At 44.7% G+C, this 21,919-nt stretch overlaps 1 protein-coding gene across 1 annotated transcript in view; it reads left to right on the top strand.

Annotated features, from left to right (window-relative positions):
* PRKCH (protein kinase C, eta) overlaps positions 1-21,919 on the top strand; it is a 91,194-nt gene that overhangs the window by 45,534 nt on the left and 23,741 nt on the right. The window contains 1 exon segment of the mRNA XM_010023440.1: positions 2-156. Coding sequence (XP_010021742.1) covers positions 2-156 — 155 coding nt within the window.

Raw genomic sequence — 21,919 nt, 5'->3', positions numbered from 1 at the left:
GGATCGCCTGTTCTTTGTGATGGAGTTCGTAAATGGCGGGGACTTGATGTTCCATATTCAGAAGTCACGTCGCTTCGATGAAGATCGGGCCCGGTTCTATGCTGCAGAAATTATTTCAGCCCTTATGTTTCTCCATGAAAGAGGCATCATTTATCGGTGAGCTCTGCATTCATTCATTCTCTTTGTCTGAACCATGGCTGAGATGATAGCCTGAGTTTTCTGCATGAATAAATAACTGTCACTTGCTGCCCACCAGGAACAAGTTGTCAGCTGGCATAACAGTACCTCCAGTTTCCCCTGCACATTGTCAAAGGTGCACCAGCTTCCAGGCAGGAGTGAAATTTCTGACTGCAGTATTGGCTGCAGGGAGGGTCTTCCTATGACGTGTGTGCAAGCACGTAGGAAAGCAGGGTTTTTTTGTAAGGCACAGGAGCTAGGTTCTGCATTGGTGGCAATTCATGTAGCTGGTTTATATCAGCGCCAGAACTGCCCCTTGTCTGCATCTCAGGTGCCTGTGTGGGTGCTGGGTGTTAGTTGCTGACCAACAGAAGCCTCCACTGTGCTGCTCTAGGCCTGTCCTGCTGCCATAGAGTATGTGTCAAATTGATAATAAAAGGACAGGCTTTAAGTGAAAACTTCCTAGATTTTTTTGGAGATAAATTTAAGGAGATGTTGCTTTTTCTACTGTGTTATTTAAAGGCTAATGTGTTCTGGTTACACCAAAGACTTTTTGTTTCCCTGTATTAGCTATAGGCCTATGTTTAAATGCCATCTATTTGACATACCTATCCAGTGCCATGCAGCTCAGCCACTAAAGGTCTTTTAATTCCTGCCATGGTCCTACAGCAGGAGTTTTTCCTTCCTGTCTATGTCTGGCATCTTTGTGTTTGCAACTGGATTGAAGCATCATTGCCTCCCTGCGTCAGACTCTGTTCCCAGGTCTCAAGGCTGTTCTCAGGAAGCTACTTCCCATACGCAACTCTTTTTATATGTCATTATTCTGTACTCTGGAGGGCTGTTTGGTTGTATTTTTTCCATTCTGTACTGCCCATGTCCTCCCCTGTCAGCTCAAGCACCAGCCAGCATGGATCAGACAGCCAGTTTGTTTTGCAGAGGTCTCACCAGTGAAGATGACCGTTTGACCAGCATCCTTCCATATAGGCCAGGGAGCAGGGCAAGACTTCTGGGTTGAAACAAGACAGGTAGAGCAGGGAGATGTCAGCACTGCGGCAGTCTGGTTATACAGAAAAGCTTCTTTCTGACATGCTTTGCAGAACACTTCTGATATCCTTTTGCCCAGACCGCTAGAAAGAGGAACAGCCAGTTGTTTTCTTTGGACTACTGTTACCTGGGTTCCAGCAGCAAAACATGCATATTTTTGTATGGTCTGCTGTAGCCCTGCTCAGTCCCACCTGAGGCATGCCAGCACTGCAAACTCTCGATTTTTGCTGCTTGGTTACAGTTGTACAGCTGAGACCCACAATTGGGTCCAGGATGGGACCAGTTCCAATCTCAGCCAGGCTCTGTTAGTACCATTTCATACTGCAGGTTGAGCCAAATGCCATTTGGTTTGGGGCTTTGCATAGTTTAACCTAGGCAATGCAGTCCTGCATTTAGTAATGTATCCTCCTATGTCAGATAAACCCAGGATTGAACAAACTAAAAACAGAATAGCTGGGGGCTGAAGTGGCCAAAGGGCCAGGGGTTGTGCAGGGGACACTTTTCCTATCTAATGATGAGATAATAGGCTAAATCAAGTAAAAGCAACTTCTCTTTCTCTTCCTAGCTTGAGCTCCTCTGAGAAACAGATGGTCAGGTGAGGACAGAGAATATGAAATCATTTTCAAGTATGAAATCACACGATGTATGTGGCAGAGTGAAATAGAGAAGGAGCATCATTTTAATGTTCTCTGGGTCTTGAGAGTATGAAAATTACTAGTGATATATACCATATGTATTGAGCTTGTAAAGCACAGTGATTGTCTGCATGGAATAGCAAATCTACTTACTCTACAGCTGGATTTTGGTCTAATTCCTCCCTTGTGAATAATGCCAGCTGATGAAGAGAGACCCTGCCAGATAATTACGCAAATGACATTATACTTAAAATAGTGACATCCAGTAGTTATTGTCAATCATTCAGCAGCAGAACTGTGTCTGTGCATAATGTAATGCCACTGTGCTTCCAGCTTGTCCTGTACCCCCCAGCCTGCTGCCTGTCACAGAGCAGGAGTAATCGATCCCTCCAGGTTTTCGCAATCTTCAAGTGCTGCTGTAATTCATGATAGAAACTGGAGGACTAATTGAAAAGCTGCTTGAACAGCTGCACAGGCTTTGATCTTGTTAAGAAGCTGGTTGAGCTGTGGAGTCAGGCAGCTTCAGCTGCAAGGGGCAGATTTGCAGGGGGATGACTTGGGTTTTTAAAATTAGTCGGGGTGACTCTGTTCTGGGAGATGTAAGAGGAGAGAGCTGCCGGCTGCGGCTGTACTGAACTGAGGTTGCTTTTGCCGGGTCACGAACACCAGGCTCCAGAACGGAGTCTGCAGGATGGAAGGAGATGCCCAGAAGGGAATCACTGCACTTGTGTAAGAGAGTTTGGAGATTTTGTGATCAGAATGTGAGTGCTTGCTTAGGAAGCTGGGAGCAGGGGGAAGAGACACCAGGAAAAGCTTGACCAAAAAGTGTTTTGCCACAAGCTATTCAATGTGCCTCTTCTTTCTGGATTCCCAGAGTCAATGAAGTAAGAATGATGCTGGCCTAGAATACCCTGGGTCATTTGTTTTCCTTCTGCACTAAACTTAAACATAGTAATACTGTATTTTTCCTTGACCCCTTCAAGATTAAGCAGTTCAGGACAGAGTCTGCATTTACCAACACAAATGAGCGTTCTCCCGGTAAGTTGAGGTTGAGTTGCTTTTGCTGCAAGTGCTGCCAAAAGCAGTGTCTTCTCTCATTTGAAATGCCAGAGAGGCTTGAGAGCCAGCACTGAAAATTCATCGAAAAGTAGCTGAAATGTGTCACTTTGCCCTGGGGTGACAATGCTGCTAACAGCTAAAATCGGGTATTTGATGATTCCTTTTCTAGCCACACATATGCAATTTGAAATAGCCATGGTGCAGTATTCCTGCAGTTGCTACTGTGAGTCTGTGAAATGGGGTTCCTGAGGCAGATGGTGTATTTTGCTTGTATGCGACTTTTCAACATTAAAACCAGGCTCACTGCTGGATTGGTGCTCTTATAGGATGGTTTTCATGATGCAACTGAAATTTTCAGTGAGTTTGCTCCTCACTTTAAGGAAACTGCTTTTTGCTAACAAGCTGTGGCCAGAATGGAAGTCCCGTAAACCTACATGTGTGAATTTGTTTGTTTGTTTGTTTGTTTTTAAAAAGGAGCTTCATTTTCACAGGTTATGGTGGTTGTTTCTTTTTTCATTTGCAACACTACAAACGAGAGGTGGCTTTCTGGCCTTATCAAGGAAACATCTCTTGTCTTGTCTTAAGCTGAGGTTTAGCTGTCAGCTCAGCAGCAACTATTTATAGTTGCTTTCTGGAAAAAAAAGTCAACAAGTACAGTGTGGTAAATTATCCCATCATACATGGGAATGCATCCAGCCATGGAAGCAAGCTTTTCAACATGTCACATCATAGTATATTGTGCATCCCTAGCCACAGAGGAGTAGGACAAGGACATATCTGGGATCAGCTCATGCTGGATGTTTCCAGGAAAAGGTTAGGTGGTAATCAAGGCATAGCACACTAACAGATAGATCGTTAAGGGTATAGGTAGTGTAGCATGTAGGTAATGTAGCTGACCAAGAGCCAGAGGAGCTAAAAGGCTGGGCTAGAGAGCTCGGGAGAGAGACTGGTTGTTGGCTGGCTGAAGAACCTTATTTTTATCCTAAGGACTCATGCTAGTCAGCTTATTTCACTGCATTTGTGTCTATATCGGTATTTCTAATGCAACTAATCCTTCTAGAAATGCTCAGGGTGTGATTGTGCTCCGTCATGTCTCTGAATGTGGGATGGTTTGCACAGAATCCCCAAGCTCTGATGTGGCACCAGCCACCATTTTAAGTAAGTCTTGTGAATTGGTTGTGCTTAATAGGATGTGTGGTCCCTTTGGAAGGCAAAAGATAATTATACAGTTACCCAGATGAGAATGTGGTCTTGCCTTGGGGCTGAACACCAGCTCTTGGGGAGAATAAGATAAGCTTATTAACACGAAATGTTTACTTTTGTGTATGTTACCTGAAAACACCACCTTTACGTGTGTGGTACTTATGACAGGGAAAAGCTCCATATCCTCTGGGATCTAGAAAGATTGCTGGATACTGGCCAGGTCTCTGAAATCATCACCTTTCTTTAGTGTAGGAGACCCATCAGGTCAGCAGGTATGTGTCTCATGAGTGTTGGCTGTTATAGTGAAGGGTTTTTTTGCAACAGGTTAATTCTCTGCCAATTCAAATAATAAGCCTGTGACACTTGAAGGAAGGTTTACATAAGCCTTTTATGGAGACCAGTTTTGCTGGAAGGACTCCTATTAAGTGAAACAACGCCAAAGTTTCTTTTAGCAAAATCAATTAGAAATTACATACTGAAAACAGAAGCTGAATGCCTTTCATAATTACATACACCCACTGTTAACAGCAATTTTATTAGTGTTCAGTTTGCTTTTTCCAATAGGTCAAGATATTGTAGACATGGAATCCCTCATGTTCTGTCTCTTGTTTTTTTTTTTGGGGGGGGGGGGGATTGTTTGTTTGTTTTCTTTTAGCAACAGGTGACTTTGTTTATTCTTGTCTCGTGCCCTTTTTCACATCTGGAGCCAGATCTGGTTTCCCCTGAAGTCCAGAGGCCTTCCTGAGGGAGGTAAATTAGCAGCTGAACTGGATCTGTGACTGACAGAAGCAGTGCGCGGCCAGGCAAACAGGCTGGCTGGGGGGCTCTCCAGGGATTACCATTGGTTTGCTTAGGTGCTATGCATAGCTTTGTTTTCTTAGCAAATAAAGATAGATCTTCCATTTAACGCAGTGTTTTTAAAGTTTTCTGAAAGTTTTTGCTCAAATGTGCTACAGTAGAGGCATCTGCTGTATTTGATGCCTCCTTCTTCCCCACCCTGATTTGGCAACATGCGGGCAGAGGCAGGTTGTTTGCATCCAAGAGGAAAGGGTGGGAAACAGCTCAGCAAGTGCCAAAACTGGTGTGAGTCTCTGCTCTGTGGAGCACCATTACCTCAGCTGTGGGATCTGCTCCCTGTTGCTTCAAGACCTCCATTCAGGAGAACTCCTAGGCTTGGTGCTTCCCTGGATTGGGGCCCTGAAGATGACAGCAGATTAATGTAAGCAGAACAAAATGAAGGATGTGCTATGTTACGAGAATAGTGGAAAGAATGAACTATAAGCTGATTTTACGGTGAATGAGTGAAGCAAACCAGCTAAAAGCTGCAAATTGGCACAGAACAGCATACCAACAGCCCTGTGCCTACAACAACTGCTTAGCGCAAGAGAAATTTTCATGCTCGAGTCTCTGGAAGCGCTTCATTCACCTTAGGAAATATAAAGGAATGTCTCTTAGGGTCAGGAGTGTAGTAATGTCTGTGGCTATCTTATCTGACAGTCAACAGCTTATGTAGACTGATATGTGCATCTAGACAGTGCATCTTCCACATTGTTTTCCTCTCAAATGTGGTTATTTCATGCTTGCAAGTGAGGCTCTTCTACAGCCTCTGGCATGCAGTGTTTAAAGTGTTGTTTCTCTGCACTTGATTGAATGGAAAGTGTAGAGAAAAAAACCCCCAGCCTCTCACGTTTCCATGTCATGTTTAATCAGTCACTGTGCGGGACAGTTGAGTCCCGATTTACAGTTATGCTTACGTAGAGCAGTCCTGTTTTGAGATCAGATCTCTGTGCCCCATTGACTCCACTGTATATAGTCTGTGAACTTTAATGCAACTTTCCACATGACTAAGGACTACTGAATAGCCTACAGAAGTTATTGGCTCTGCTAGTGTCTACTTTTTCTTTATGGCTCTTTAAAGGGATTGATTTGAAATCTGCAAACCCTGCACATAATGAGTTTGTATAAATAGTAAAAACCAGAGCTTGAAGGGACCTTAAGAGTTTGTCTAGTTTACCCACCTGCCCCAAGGCTGGATAACCTTTACCTAAATACAAGTGTCTCATACTTTCACTCTTCTCCTCTGTGTAGCTGTTAGACCTGCATGTATTAACTTGTGTACTCCACTCTTGCAGGCATGGACTCTCACTTACCCAATGTTTGAAATAAGAGGTTGGTGTTAGTTGAGAATTCTGGTATTGGTGCAATGAAACAAGCAATGCTGCTTATCTGTGGAGGGGATAAGTGATTAGATGTGACTTATGTTCCATCATTCTTTTTGTGACTTACGAAGGCATTTCACAATTAAAAAACATATAGATGCAATTTAAGAAATAGCTAGGTGTAACAACTCCAGACAAGTTCTTAAAGAAAGGAGCCCAGAATTAAACTCAATCTTAAGTCCCAGAGCACCTGGGAATGTTTAGGTTAGAACTTCTGAAACTAAGAAATTTTTCTACAAAAAGACCAATTTTTTGCCTTTCCTGCCTTCTTCTTTCTTTTTTAAAGGTGTGGACATGAGGGGGGGGGAAATAAAACCAGAAATAAATCTTAAGATGTTATGTAAAATTTATTTTAAAAAACACCCATGAACATTATTGCTACCTTTTTAGCCAGAACTGCTGATCTGACTTTGAATGTGTTCCCTGATATCAAGAGCATTCAGGCCTATGATTTTTAAGGACCCAATTTTGAAAACTTTTGCTCTGAGATCCCCACAATTGCCCAGCATTAATCCTATCATTTTACTGATCTTTGTACCCACCCTGAATTGAGGAAGCTTTCAATATTAATGTCAGAGAACATGACCCCTGGGATAGCATTAGGGAGGCTGGTATATATAGCTGAGGAAAAGGTCTCTGTCAACCTTAGTAAACGTTTTGTACAATTTTTGAAAACAAAGATTATGCCAACAAAATGCTGTTGCATCTGCTCCCCCTGACTTGCTGAAATGGAAGATTTCTGGCAACATGATGTGTTGCAGTGGGTAAAGCTACTGTATAAGGGAGACAATGAGAAAATCAGTATAGTTAACATACTTGGCCTGCAGCAACTGCCGTAGCTATCCAGGGAGAATTTGACTTACTCTTTTAGCTGTAGCAAGATTAGATTCTAGTTCAGAGTCATCGGCTGCCTGTAATAATATAAAAATAAACTGAAAATGATAACACGGTTGAAAATTTCAGCTATTACATGGCAGCACCACAGCAATGGTTGTCTGCTTTACAATTCAAAGTTTATGTGGGAGAAAATTCCATCATCTTCTTGAGCTGGTGCTGAGGCTTGTAGTTAGCTGCTGGTGCAGGCCAGGGTGCAGATTGCAAAGCCTATTCCCATGAAGCAAGGGGAAAGCATTGCTCATCATTTGGCCTCTGAGTCAACACCTTTGCTGTTAATAGGATCGAGAACCTCCCCTTTTATGAGGCTGTGCCTAAAGGCACAATTTAGTCTCAGAATTGTATTACCTGATTATTATTCCACTAAAGCAGGTGGCAGTATTCCAGCTGACAACAATGGAAACAGCAGCAAGCCTTCAAGTCTCAACCATGTATGAGGTGTGATATGTTCAAAACCACAGAGATCCTCCACGCTTTGAGCTTATTTCTTCTGGTTCAATTAAAGTTTCACAAGCACAATTTATTATTGCCATCAGGAGCTGCTTTCACAAATCTCTCAGCAGCATAGTAAAGAAGTGCTTACGAATCAGGAAAATGACTTCCAGGTAGGAGAGGTTATTTACTAGCTAAATCTCTGATCAGGAGTACTGCTGTAGCAAAGTCCATCCAATAAGGATGTGAATGTTTGCGTCTGAACCATTTGTGATCTATTCCATTTTGGGGAAGGCAGAAGTGTTATTGTGCCTTGCCAAAGGGTCATGCTTCTTTGTTTATTGTTTTGGAAAAGGAAGGGGGCTGGAGAAAGGGACATAATGGGGACAGGGAATTGGGAAAAGCAGGATTAGTTGTGCAAGGTAGCAGGGAGAATTTATTTCATGTGCAAGCCTGTGTGGTAGAAGGGGGGTGATGGGAAGCGATCCCTTCAAACTCTTCATGGGCTTTCAAATAGCCTGTTTGTACTGTTACAGTGAGGCTGCAGCATGTTTCAGTGTGCAGGTTCTGTGGCACCCATGTTAGAGTCTGTGCTAATGTGTGACGTTTAGCATGCAGGCTTCAGGTTTTCTCCTCCTCCTCTGGATCTGGTTATGTTCCTTTTGACATTTTCCTGATATGAAAATGTAGCAAGGTCCTGTGTCCTTGTTGACTTGTGCCTAAAAGCTGAATTAGTGTCCTTTGTATTTCTGTTTGTCAGCATCTCTTGACCGTAAGTTGAAGAATTTTATGCATTTCTATGTTTTGGGGATTTTGACTCAATCTTATCAACTTAATGTAGCCTTTCCCTTTGCCTGCACCTTCTCTTAATTGTTTTCTCTTCCCTAACAGTTATTCCTAGCTGGAGCTCCCCATTTCAGTATTTCTCATATTACTAGTTTGAAACTTGGTGCCCAAAGAGCAGCTTTACAGCCAGAATTTCTACCTTCACCCACTGTTGAGCACTGAAGGGAGCAAAAATCTTGGCAGCTGGCACCTGCTTCATGTTTCTCAACCCAGCCTTGATAAATGAGAAAGCCAAGAAGCTGTTCTGACTCTTGGCAGCTGGCCAAGCTCCCAGAGAGACAGTCCACCCACCGGGAAGGTCAGAGTGCAGCACTGCCAGGTCCCTCTTCCCTTGTGTAAGCACGGACTGTGGTCCTGCCAGTCCTGCTCCCACTGGGGTCTCCTTGGGGCCAGGGCCAACCTCTGTGGGAGGGTTACAGCTCAGCCTCCTTTTGTGCTGCTTCAGATGCAGCAAGTCAATGATGATTTAGCCAGTCCAACTCACGTCTTGAACTCCAGAGTTAATTTCAAAGTTGTTTCACTGATGGCCCATCAATGGCAAAAAATCTGTTGGTGGTAGGTTTGAGATGGAACCAGTGTAGCTCATACCCAAAATCATGATTTTTGACTTATCCCTACAAAAAGAGAAAATGCCCAAATAAGCCTTTATTGCACCATATCTATTAAATAGATAGCTTTTGTCTGTGACTTAGCCACTTGAAACATAGCTTCATGTCTGTTTTCAGAAAGGCAATACTAACCTGTGCTGCTTCCTGGAAATCATGCTGGTTTGGAATGGAGTCGGAGCAAAGTGACTGGCTTTCAAACCTCTAAAGCCACAAGACACCTGTGGCTCAAGTGGGCTGAAGTCTGATTCATGAGTGAAAAGTCTGTGTTGCACATTCCCCTACACTCTTCTGATCTGGTAAAATTGCCCTGCTCACTCAAATTGGTGACTATCCTGACAGGGATAGTGCCAGGGGGAAAAATGGGTATCTTGTGTGAGAAAATTAATGGAAGGGTGTCTTGCAGCCTGCCCCTTTACTGCACCTCGTCATTTAAAGTTGCAGCTGCCTTTTGGGTCTTTCTGGATTGAGGGCTTTCCCTAAGCCACAGGGTAATCAAGAGAAGCTCCTGTCAGAGCTGTTGGGTGCTGCTTCCCAGCATGAACTGGTGGCATCTCTGGATCCCTGCTGGCCAGGAAGCAAGGCAGCAAATTCCAACTACTGCCATGAACCAGTAAGCCAACACTGGACTGGGGATATGTGAAAGGGAGGGGATGTCACATGATGGTTTCTAGAGGCCTAGGTGTTACCTGTGCATGAGTCAAATGTGTCATGGAGTATCAGCTATCTCCATGTTCTGTCATGTCTAGGACAGGCTAACTGAAGTCACTGACTGACTGACTGAGAGCCTTCTATACTTTCTTTTCACGTCCTTACAACCAAACTTGTGCCAAAATACTCCAGAGAAGCTCCTGATATTTCCAGGTCCTTGTTCTGCTTGTGTCTTTCTTGAGGCTTTGCTGTGGTTTGGTGTAATTCAAGCTGTTCTCCTGTTCCCTGGGGTATGTGTCCAATTAGAAGATGGCTGTCCCACAATGGAGTTGGCTTGTAGATGTGAGCACATGATTTCCGTAGGCTCCTGATCCCTAATCCTCTGAAGCCCACACTATGTAAGGATACCTGTAGCCACGGGGTGTAACAGAGGCATTGCCGTTGCTCGCTCACAGGCTTTTCCTTGGCCTGTGTTGGCAGGGCTGTTCGCAGCATTGGCCAAGTGAGTGGCTGTGTCCCAGGCACTGTTATGTAAGGAAGAATTTTGACATTAATTATGTGTCTTGGCTTTAGGTTTCATTTTGTCTCTCTGGGCTGCAGTAATCTCGGAAGTTTCAGTGTGGCTTCTGCAAACAAAACAAACTCCATTTTACATGCTTTGGGCTCTGTTGCTTTCTCCTGGAGCATCCGGTCTTTTGGGACATTTTCCTTTTGTTTCCCTACTGCTGAGGAGGGACAGTGGTTTTTCTGGAGACACTGCTGAGCATAGCTAACACGCTAAAGCATTTGAGCTGCAGGAAGGCTGGCACTCCAGTCAGACAGATTAAAAAGGAAAACTTAACTTCTCCCTTTGCTTTCAGCTGCCTTCCTCATTCTGAAGGGCTGGAGGAGGAAGGGGTGGATGGAGGATAGATGCCATGTGCTGCTGCCAGCACAGCTGTAGAGGTTGTCTGGGGCAGAAGTGTATGCTGGGTGAGAGATGTCCATGTGGATCATGTTCTCACCCTAATGGCTTTCATCCCTTCTTCCTCCTGCAACTGAAGTCATTAATGCTCGTTAAGCCAGGATGGAAACAAACCCAAACAACAACAGTTCACAAAATAATTCCATCACTCCAGACTGTTCTTTTTTTTCCCCTCCAGTGAAACAATTAGTCTTCTGTCATCCCATTTTTAGCCAGACTGGAAACAATCAGCTGGACAATAGCAAATTCCCTTCCTAGCAGGGCAGTCATTGGATCCCCTCCGTGGTGGGAAAGGTGAGGCGCCTTCCCTCAACTGTGTCTGGAGGAAGAATCTCCCTAAAGAAATTCCTGTGGGCCTTGCTGAAAACCCTGTTTTTGTCCAGCCCCTCCTGGTGAGTCACAGCCTCTGGCTCCTCTGAGAGCCTTCTGTAAGGTTGCATTTGCTCTCAGCCCACTGCAGGGTTAACCCTGCTGTGGTTTCGCCTGGGTGCTCTCATGCGTATATGACCCATCCCACTCACTGGCTGATGATGTAGATTGTGGGTGCCAGAAAGTCATGAAGTAATGTGTGCTTTATACCAACAGCAAGCCAAAATAGGACTTGTGCGCGGGGGAGGGGGGGGTGTGGTGAGTGAGATTTTTCCAGTCTTGCTCATCTGAGTGGCACTTGGTCCTAGGAATGTCTCAGACTGTGTAAGGGGACAGTGCTGTGCAGCAGGGGACTGCATGATGTGAGCAAACGCATTGGAGTTTGGCAAAAAGCAGGGGGTGCAATACGGAGGACAGGGTCTAGCTGAAGTCCTGGGGTAGCACCAGAGAGCCACAACACAGCTTGGCCAGGGCGAACCAGGATGTATGTCAATTCCTGTAACTGCTTGCGACATGAGTAATGTGAAGTGCTGTCCTCTGCCAAGGGCGAAGCCTGCAGCTGTGCCACGCACAGGGCCTTCCTCTTGCTGCTGGGGTTGGTTGTAGCACATGGGGAAGCACTGGGTTCCCTCTCCATCGCTGCATCTCTCTGCAGGGCACCATGTCTGCCCAGCACATGGCATCCTTTCTGCTCCAAAAATCACAGATTGGACAGGACATGGAAGGGCAGGTTCAGGTAGGAAACCCATGTGGCCATGGTGCTGGAGGAGAAGGCTTAAATCACCGGAAGGATGGACTTTGCTGTCTTTAGCTTCTAAAAAGCACCTTGATGGCACCTTAGTGACTGGCCAGTGCTAAACCTGAACACTTTCCTTTGAAGATGCAGGAAGAAGCTAAGCTGGAATCCATGTTCTGTCTCATTTCTGTACATGAGGTAAAAGCCACGGGGTTGCTAGTCAGGTGCCAGAAAAAGCTCCAGCTGCCCGGGGCAACTGAGGACAAAGGGGAGCTCTGCTTGCTGGGTGGCTGGGTTGAATAGCAAGTCACTGCATGTCTGAGTAATGTGTCACTAGTGCCGGAGCTCTGACATCTGTGGTATGAAGGTGCTGCGTGGGCACCAGAGCCACTGGGCTGTGGAGCGCTTTGCCTTGAGATGGAAAGCTGGGGTGGAGCACTTGGTGAAGAAATCTGCCATACAGGCTCATCTGGGGATGCACGGCGGAAAGTGCTTCTGCCTGATAACCCTGAAGCCTGGATTAGCTCTGGGACAGAGCCTGCCGCATCCAAGCATCATACTGGCTGTCAGCTGAACCTGCTCCATGTCTGGGCAGAGCTGCACCAGGAGCATGCTTTGGTTGCGTAAGGAGAATGACAGGCTGTTGATAAGGGTTGTCTTCTTGTTGGGCGTTTTCTGTTTGAGTCATACTGGCCAATCTGGTGAAGGTTGCTGGCGGTGCCAGGAGTGACAAGTGCTTGGTCTGGGGACAACAAAACAAATGCCCAAGGGTTGAGTTCTAGGTAGCAGGCAGCTGTGGAGGCGCAGGCATGCACGATGGGAATGTGGAAATTCAAAACCAGTAGCACAAACTTAAGGAATTGGCTGGAGAGGAGGAAGCAAGCTGGGTTTGCATTCGTATCACTGTGGTGCTTCCCGAGTCACCGCAGGGACAATGTGAGGTGGGAAGTGAAAGTAACCCTGTGTTTCAAAGTTGATTCCCAATGCACATGGACGTAATCTTGATATGAAAGCACCGCTGCATCATGGTGTGGTTGCTTTCCTCTTTCAGTCTAGCACAAAGTATGCAGCAGCACCCACACCAATCCCCCACTCAACATTCTCTGCTCTCACAACCCTACTGTGAAATAATTTCTTTTGCAAAATCATGAAGAGGTTTGCAAACCATTTGTAAAGTAAAGGACTGTGAATTCTGCTTGAGAACAGAAACTGGAGACAGTTAAAACCACATGTGTATAGTGTCCCGAAAGTGTAGAGGGGACATCTGTTGCTCCTTGTCCGCATAGCCTATCTGGAATAGTTCTGAGAATTTGTTAGTTTTAATGTATCTTTTGTGGGTGATGTATTTCAGCATGTTAAATTAATATAATTCACTTTTTGTTCCTTTTTCTCAAGGCAGTAAAGAGTCGATCTGAGTCTCTGTGGTCTTCCATTAGTCCTCAATTATTTATTCATGGGGAGAGTATCTGAAAACAACAGTCCCATCTGAGAGTAGCGGCACTAGACTGCATAGATGAGTTTGAAGTACTTGATGACTGAACCCACTGGAATTGTCAATAACATTAAGAACTGCTTTCCTGCCACAAAATAAAAATACAGCCTGGTAGGTGGAGTATGCTTAAACTTTGATGAGGACATGAGCTAAAAAGCAATGCACTTTAGATATCATCTGGGTGTACCTTTAGCAAGCACAGACAAGGGCTTTTTTGAAAAACATCTTGCCTTCACATTGACTGACTTTTATATTGTGATAGAAATGTGTATTGGTGTGCAATTCTGGCCAGTGCAAACGTGGGGGGTTTAGATCCAAAATCTTTCATTCTGAATTTTGATCTGGTGTGGTGCCATCACACCTCTCAGCAAAGATTTCTGTCTGGTTTGCCTGTTGTTTCTTGTCTCCTTAAGAAATAAGTTTCAGTGAGGATCTGTGGTGTCTTCTTCAAGCAGAAAGGGACTTACAGTGGAGACACTCAAGCATATAGTCAAGGCCTGTGTAAGCGAGAAGGACCTGGCAGTTTTAGGTCTTCCCCAGTTAAAACAGTAAAATCCAAGAGTCCTGTAGTCTCTGATGTTGGCCTGAAAAAGGCCAAGCTAAGAACAGTTGTCAGAACCTCCAGTAAGCAAGGCATCCTGGTCCTGGAGAGAAGAGTGAACACAGTGTCACTGCATGAATTGACTGGGTCAGCCAACTGAAAGGCACATGCTACTCATGCCGAACATGCCCAAGTTTCTGTCTTAGTGGAGCTTGCTACTGTTAGTCATTATTCCTGAAAATACCCTTTGTTGCTTCTGTTACACAGTCTTCCCAGTTCCCAGGGCCAACGATTCTTCATGTTGCAAGGCTGTGACTGTAGATGTCCATGGAGGAAATGGCTTGTTTATCGGGGGAAGGACTGTAATATTTGGTCTGGAAAGCCAAGTCATGCCAGGAAGCATATTCCCAGGACACAGATGCACAGTACCTCCATGATTGCATGTTTTAGAGACCAAAGTGCCCTGCTGCACTGAGGAGATGCCAGTTGGGTTGCAGTGACTTTTCATGCAGGGACTTCACAGATCTATGTGCTGAAAACTCAAGAGGTGAGCAGTGTAAAGACAGACTTTCCTACTCCTGATCCCATTTCTGTGCTTTCTCTAGGTGGGGTTAGTTGAGACAGTGCTGATTTTCATTTTCTGATACATTTGTTTCATATATTACAAGAATAAGGCAGCTTTTTGTGCATGGTAGCCATGTCAGCTAAGCATTGATTGAGTCCTGATCTCACTTCTGCTTTGCTTGCAATCGGGCAACCAGCTAAGGCATCTAATTTGGGAGCTTCAGTAGCCTTGCCAGCTGGTGAGTGAAATTTCAGAGGGGCTGAACTGCCCTGGGAAGGGACCTGTCTCCCTTGCTAGCTGGAAGTGGAAGCCCTGACCAGTGAGACTTGTGGGTTAAGTACCTGATGTAACATGGGGACAAAAACAACCAGCAGTGTTTGTGGGCTGGTTGCGGTCTGTTTGCTGCCTGTATGACATTTGGGGTGACACATGGGATCTAATCTGTCCCTGTTGGCCTGGCTCAAAACTCAGTGTTGCTGGTTCCTGCACACAGGCAGGTTGGGAGGAGTCGCCAGAAGTGGGAGTGGGATTGCAGAGAGCTCGACATGCCCAGCCAGGACTTTCACCTGACTCTATCCTGCTTATCCAGGATACTTGGACTTCACACAGCCTTATGTGAATCAGCTGTAATAAGTGGATAGCAACAGTAATCCACATGAAATAAGAAACTAAACCTTGGGATAATGATACATCTTGCTAGACTCTTGCAGGTACCTCTTCCATCTGATTTCACTGCTGCTATATGAATTATTTTTGTGGCAAAAAGCAGGGGTATCAGAGCAGTGAAGAAAGCACTTTGTTTGCCCGTGCTTCATTGCAGTCTTACTTAAAAAAGACAATCAATGATATCAGTGATGGTCTCAGTCTTATTTAAGAAATGACTCTCAAGACTGCATCTCCTAGGAAATGTATTTAAACTTTGTTCCCAGAGGTGCTAGGCAGTACCCCCTCCAGTGCAATACTGGGATGCCTGGGTGCTTTTGTGCTCACAATACGTCATTATCACAGAGACTGCTTTTTCTTCATGTGGCCAAAAATTGAGTGCAGATGGTGAGATTTTTGGAAGCATCCATGCTGTCCCAGTGTTGCTCCTTCAAAAGTCTATAGTAAATTTAGCAGTGCAGGCCAAAGCAAAATGCTTTTGAAAGTCCTGTCCAAAAATACAGAACTTCTGCCTTCAGCTTTGTTCATTCCATTGTAAAAAGGAGATGAGCGCCTGTAGCCTTAGCTTTATAAATCTGGATCTGTAATTCAGAGCCTTAATAAGGTTAAGTAATTTTTTTCTTTTTTTTAAGGCCCTAATCCAAAACTGACTGAACCAACAGGTCTTTTTTTTTTTTTTTTCCACCCCGATTTTCCTGGTTTCAGGATCAGGCTCAGTAAAGTGAGTCTTATCAGTATCAGATGAATATGGTGAAGTCTGCCTGACTAGACATACAGGTTCAATGCAGGAGTGTCTTCCCCACAAAGACCTGCTGGTATTACCAGTGCTAGCACAGGTTGGTTTGCTGCCCAAGCTGTTGCCAGAGGCAGTCTGAACACATGATCATGATGGATAGGGCCATCTTTATTTTTATTTTTGTTCTTTGATATTTCCTGGAGTGAAACATTCCTTCGAAGACGCCGAGCGTGGGGAGGGTGGATTTCACAGCAGCCATGAGATTAGCAGTGAGAACGCAGGAGAGTTGCTTTGGTGTGAGCTACTAATTCCCTCAGGGCGGGCTTAGTGGCAGGAGGCAGTGAAACCGGTGTCACTGTGTGCGAGTGGAAAGAGGAGCCTTTTCAGCAACACAGTCCAACCCTGATCCTACCTGCACAGCTTGGAGCTGCAATGGGACCTTTGAGCAGCTCTGCAGTGGGCAGTTGGTGATGGTTAATATTGGATAACTCTTTCACTATCTTGAAGTGTTGAGACCATGTTGTACTGTAGGCACAAGCCTGATTTAATTTTAATTTCAGGCTTCAAATCCACATTAGTCAATTTTTGTCAAAATGATATAATAGGATTATGCTTTTTAACCTCTTGGCACTCTCAGTCATAAGTCACACCTGATTCTTGTTTGTGCATTTGGGTCTTGAGTCTGTTGTATGCCTCCTCTGAAGACTTCAGGCAATGCGACTCACAGAAAGAAGTATTGTGGTTTAGTTTTGTTGGTGTTTTTTTCTCTCTCCCTGTTTTTCTGGCAAGGATAAAATAGAAGCTCTGTTGGGAGCAACTCAGCAAGTGGTGTCTCAGGGCCAGCAAATTCCAGTGTCGCTGCCCAGTGGGACTGAGGAGTCTATCACAGGACTAGGCTGGCAGCTCATCCGGAGAGGAAGCGTGTGGCATGCATACCAAGAACTGGACACGAAGCCTTCTTCTGTCTACCTCTCCCCTTCCCGAAGTAAATGGGAGGACGTTTGCTCTGGGATTCGGGAAATACCTCAAGTGTGACTCCTCTTTCCTGACTACAGTCCCACATAAAAGTGAAGCAAATAATATATGTATTATATATACATGTATATAAAAAAAGTATGCACACAAATAGGGACATACAAATATATATGGATTGCACCATCTTTGGGATTACTCCAGTGTAGCAATCTCCAGTGCGTCTGTGTTTCAGCAGTAATGGGTAATGGCTCCAGCTTTTGGCTGCTCCATTTCAATGCGTCTTTTTGCCCTTGTAAAGCTGCATTTGGAAACTATCATTAGCTCTCTTACAGCTGCCGTGCATATAATAAAGGGGAAGCTATTAGCTGTACCTGGCCCTGAAGGGAATCGTGGCACCCATGGGGTCTCACTGGATCTGTACCAGTCAGGTTCAGACCCACTAACTTGATGTAAGCTTTGTGATTATATAGTGTGGTATGCTGAGGGTTTGTTGGGGTTTTTTTGTCTATGCCTATATACTTTGCCTACCACTCTAATTTAATTGGAGGATGAATCATGCCCATTCATCTCAATAGCAATGAAATCATGTCAGTAATTGTGTTAGCTTCCACAGACGCTTTTCTGAAGTGCCCAGAGGGAGGGGAGGTGGGACTGCTGGCGCTTCAAACCACCAGAGAGGTCTTGGATCCCCAGTAATGCCAGCTTCTTTGCCATAAGAGAAGTCAATGCCTTGGGCGCCGCTTTGTCTCAGAGCATCAGCCCAGGGAGTGCCAGGAGGGGACCGGTGCTCTGATGTGGTTTGGGGAACCAGCTTCCAGAGAGGCCCCACCTGCAGGATGGGTCGGGCAGATGGGGAGCCGGCAGCGCTGGGTTCCACCTCATCTCCACCAAAAAACCCATGGTGCTGCCTTAACCCAGGCAGATGGCTTGCAGAAACTTGTCCTTATGCTGGAAGGGCTGCTTGACTTTAAGATTAAAATGTAACAACAGAGGGCTTCTGGATACAAGTGCTTGCCAGTCAAAGTTTAGTCTGAAGCCCAAGCAACAGAGCAAGAATGTATTTTAAAGCTTAATCAGACTTTTCCTTGTGAATGTGTAAGACTGATACAGAGTGTCTTGGGACATACTGAGGAGCACAGATGCAGGTGAGTATGATACTCTCCATCTGTCTTGCACAAATTAACACACGCATGGCCTTGTCCTCCAGGGTGGTCCTTGGTTATGTGCTCTGGTGTGAGATTCCAGAGAAGTTCAGCCATGCATTCCGGTGTTGTATCTGACCCTGGATATGAGTCCATATTGCATCACTATTACCAGCCTGGTGTCTGCAAGAGAGGTGAAGCCTGCTTTAGAGGCCGGGTGGCCATAATCCGTCATGCCTTTATCCTAACACACGGGTGTGGAGCGTTTCAAAGGCTTGTGCATTGTGTGCCACTGTGGGTGGGTTGGGTGAAGCAGAGAAAAGCCATGGGGGTGCTTTATATTCTGTCATGTTCCCCCTCTGCAGCTCTCTGCAGACACTGGAGGATGTGCTGTGGTGGGATGAAGCTGTAAAATCCCCAGGAAAACTGCTCAGGTACTGAGCTGCCTGTGCAATTGACCTTCCCCATGAGCTGCCTCTGCTTCCCACAGCTGCACCAAGTGCTGTCTCCTGATACATGGCCTAGCACTAAGTGTTAATTTTTAGTGGAATTTCATTCACTCATGCCACTCATCTGGGTCGGAGTTGGATCTCTGAATCAACATGTCACAGTTCTGCTTTTGCTTTGTTTCTGAGAAATGTGGAAGTTCAGTCTGAAGCTGTTGTGGCTGTATTTACAGTCCCTAAATGCTAATATCTGCATGCATGCTGGTGGTCTGAATGGGTTTGCACCTCAGAAGTTGTTTGGAAACTAGAAGAAATGTTTTCTTTACCCAGGAGAATGATTTTCAAGAAAACAAAGAGTTGTAGTGATGTTCTGCAGTCCCAGCACTATAACTGAACATTACTTCGTGCAGTACTGGGAACGATAGGTTACACAAACTAAATCCCATAGGACTTGGGGGATTGTGCTGTGAAGCTGTGGGTGCGTAAAGCAACACTTTCCATCTCGGCTTGTGAGCCCCATACCATGGTGTATGTAAATGGCTACACGCTGGCTATATGCTATATAACAGCACTGAGTCTTATCTCTGGTTCTTTGCTTGGTTCTCCACCCAACAGGGTGCCCTCCGTAAGCACAGCAGAGTTGCTCCAGCTACACCAATTTTTGCCTTTAAATTATGTCAGGAGCTGAATTAGAGGAAGCCTTCAAAGCTGGGAGGGAGCAACAACTTGTCCTTTTATTTGGCAGCAAAAGTCAGGATTTCAAGCTGGTTTTCTCCGTTTCAGTGCAGCTCGATCTTTGTCTGATCTCTGCTTTGTGGCTCCCTTTTTCAAAGGCTGGTAACTTGGTGTTTTGTTTGTGATTTCAGTGTTTCCCCCTGCCCTAAAGATATGTACCAACTAAGCAAGTAACAGCTTAGCCTGTGTTTTTATGTCTTAGTTCTGGCAGAATATATTGCAAGTGTCTTCTTTAACGTGGATTTACAGCTACCTACTGACATGCGTTGCTTAGGAAATTTCCTTAACTCTTCCTTGGTGCTGTAAGAATGAAAGTTTCTGTTTATAAAAACTTACTTGAGCATAAAAATAAATAATGCTTGGTTGTTATTAGAAAAATATGGGACATATGAATCATTTTATGTGAAAGAATTTTTAAGTGAGTTCTCTACAAGCCAAGGCACATGGGGTTGGAAGTTGCCTTAATTCCCAAAGTGGTGTGAAATACTGGGAACAAAACGTGGAGGTCCCCAGTGTAAAGCTGGTGAGAATGGAATTGTGAAAATAGTTGTTTGCTTTGAGTTTGGTAACTGAGTCTCCGACATTTGATGTGGAAAGAAAGATAGAAAATTGTTTCAGATTTTGTGGGCCCAAAATTATTGTTAGGGCTTTTTAAAAGTAACAATATTTTTTTGCAACCTAAGAAAATATTGGGTTTGAGTAAAAAAAATATTTTGGTTTGAGTATTGTTAATGAATGCAAAGGAAAATAGGAGACGGTATCAGCTTCACAAGAGTATTTAGGGCTTCACATAAAACTGAGACCTCCATCTGTTCTCCTCTTTATTTAATCAAAATACTTTTTTAAATCTATTGTCTTCTGTATATGGAGCAAGGCCTCCAACTTGAAAATCCTACCTCTTCGATAAGTATCTTACCAACTGTGCTGTTCCACGGGTTGTAGGTCTTTGTTCTCCTCTGTTGAAGTTGCTTCATTTTTGCAAAAAGTAGTTTCAGTTTCACTGGAGCAGGAGTTGGAAACGTGTGTTGCTTTGGCTACCAGAGCAGGCAATAGAAACACATTTTTATCCATTGTAATGGAGATTTCAGTATTTCTGTGCAGCAAAATGACTTCAGCAGAATAGGTGGAGAAAAAACAAAATCTACACCCTGCTTGCAAAGGGGGTTTAAATGTGCATTTGCTCACACAAAGGTGTTTCCAAGGAATGTCTGAATGGCCCTGCGTGCTGAATATTTAAAAAAGCAAAGGTTTTCTCTTTTAGAAATGCCAAAATTACTCATTTAGCTAGTTCCAGTTTCGGGGATTTTATTTTTTAATTGTGGGGGGTTTATTTGGGGTGGTTTTGGTTTGTTTTTTTTGTTGGTTTGTTTTTTTTTTCTTAAAAACCATTTGGCTGGAGTGTTACATTAGCTGCACCTACGTTTATGGCTAGCTCCCACTGCTCTGTACCTACATCTTGCATGACTAAGTGATTTGCATCAAGATGGAAACACCAGACGTCTTTGAGCTTTAAACTGAACCTCTGGGATTACCAAAGCTGGGAGAACTTTGAACTGAGTTAGGAAGCCAGTTCTGCAATCCCTACTCCTGTGAAGAAGATTCTTACTATGACTACAGCCCTTACAACACAGAGTGGTAAAATCAAAAAAGGAAAAAAAAAACAGAACCCAAACCAAAGCTTCATTCATTAAAATATCATTTCCACATCACGAGTGAGATGATCAGAGTAGAACAGGTGGTAGGTACATGTATAACATCTATTCACTGGCAAAACTCCGTGGTGCAGGGAAATTGCATTTGACAGATGCTTCGGAAAAGGGCTGGATCATCTGCAACTGTAATTTTGGGTTTTTACGGATGTTAAACTCAAGCAGCAGATGTGTAAAGAACGCCTCTTCCAGCGAGCAACGCTGAAGCAGCTCATTTTGTCATTTCTTCTGGGTCTAGACTAAACCGAGGCCGTTAAGCTGATGTGTCGAGCTGCCTGTAAGGACAAAGGCTGCCTTTCTGAGTCGGGATGAAGCCTGTTTTCCAGTGGAGGTTTGCCAGTGAAAGGCAGAACCTCAGCTGGACCTTAGAAACTAAGCCCTCAGAAAACCTTTCTGCCTTTATTGCTTCATCGAACTGCTAAAAATACTGAATGGAAAATGCAAGTATTAAGGAAATGAGGTAGATTTGGACTTTCTGAGCTGGATGACTTCCAGTTTCATCAGCTTCCCGGAATCCTTACTGTGAAAATGAAGAGCTCCTTATAAATCTCAGAAACCTGTTGGTGTTTTTCCTCTTATGTGGCTGTGTTGGTTCATGGGGTACGACGCACAGGGAGACCTGTCAACGTCAAGCAGTGAGTACAGAGCTTTCGGCTGCTGGGATCGCTTGAGACAAATGCTCACACACCTGACCAAACCACAGCTTTCCCAGACAATTGGCTTACAAGAAAGCAGGCTCCAGAGGAGCTGCATGGCTGAGCCTGCCACTGTGCTGGCCCATGAGACCTGCTCCAAGAGGGATGTGGGGCCATCTTCTGTAGCCTTGCCAAGTGAAGAGCATTGAGAAGTCATCTCTGTCATGGGAGGTCCTCCTCTAAAGTGATCTGCACATAGCCAGAGCTCCTGAGCAAGTGAGAGCAGATTTATGTCACATTACTGGCTATTGAAAACAGAAAATGCAAGTTTTGGATTTTCACATAGCTGGGAAGAAGTCAGGAGAAGCCAGTATCCTAACTGCAGAAGGAGACAACAGGCACTCTTAGTGGATTTAACATGCTGAGAAGCTGAAGGGCCGGAGGTT

Source organism: Nestor notabilis, unplaced genomic scaffold (assembly GCF_000696875.1).
Source record: "Nestor notabilis isolate BGI_N333 unplaced genomic scaffold, ASM69687v1 scaffold711, whole genome shotgun sequence".
Lineage (NCBI taxonomy): Eukaryota > Metazoa > Chordata > Aves > Psittaciformes > Psittacidae > Nestor > Nestor notabilis.
This window is presented reverse-complemented; position numbering and strand designations above follow the sequence as displayed.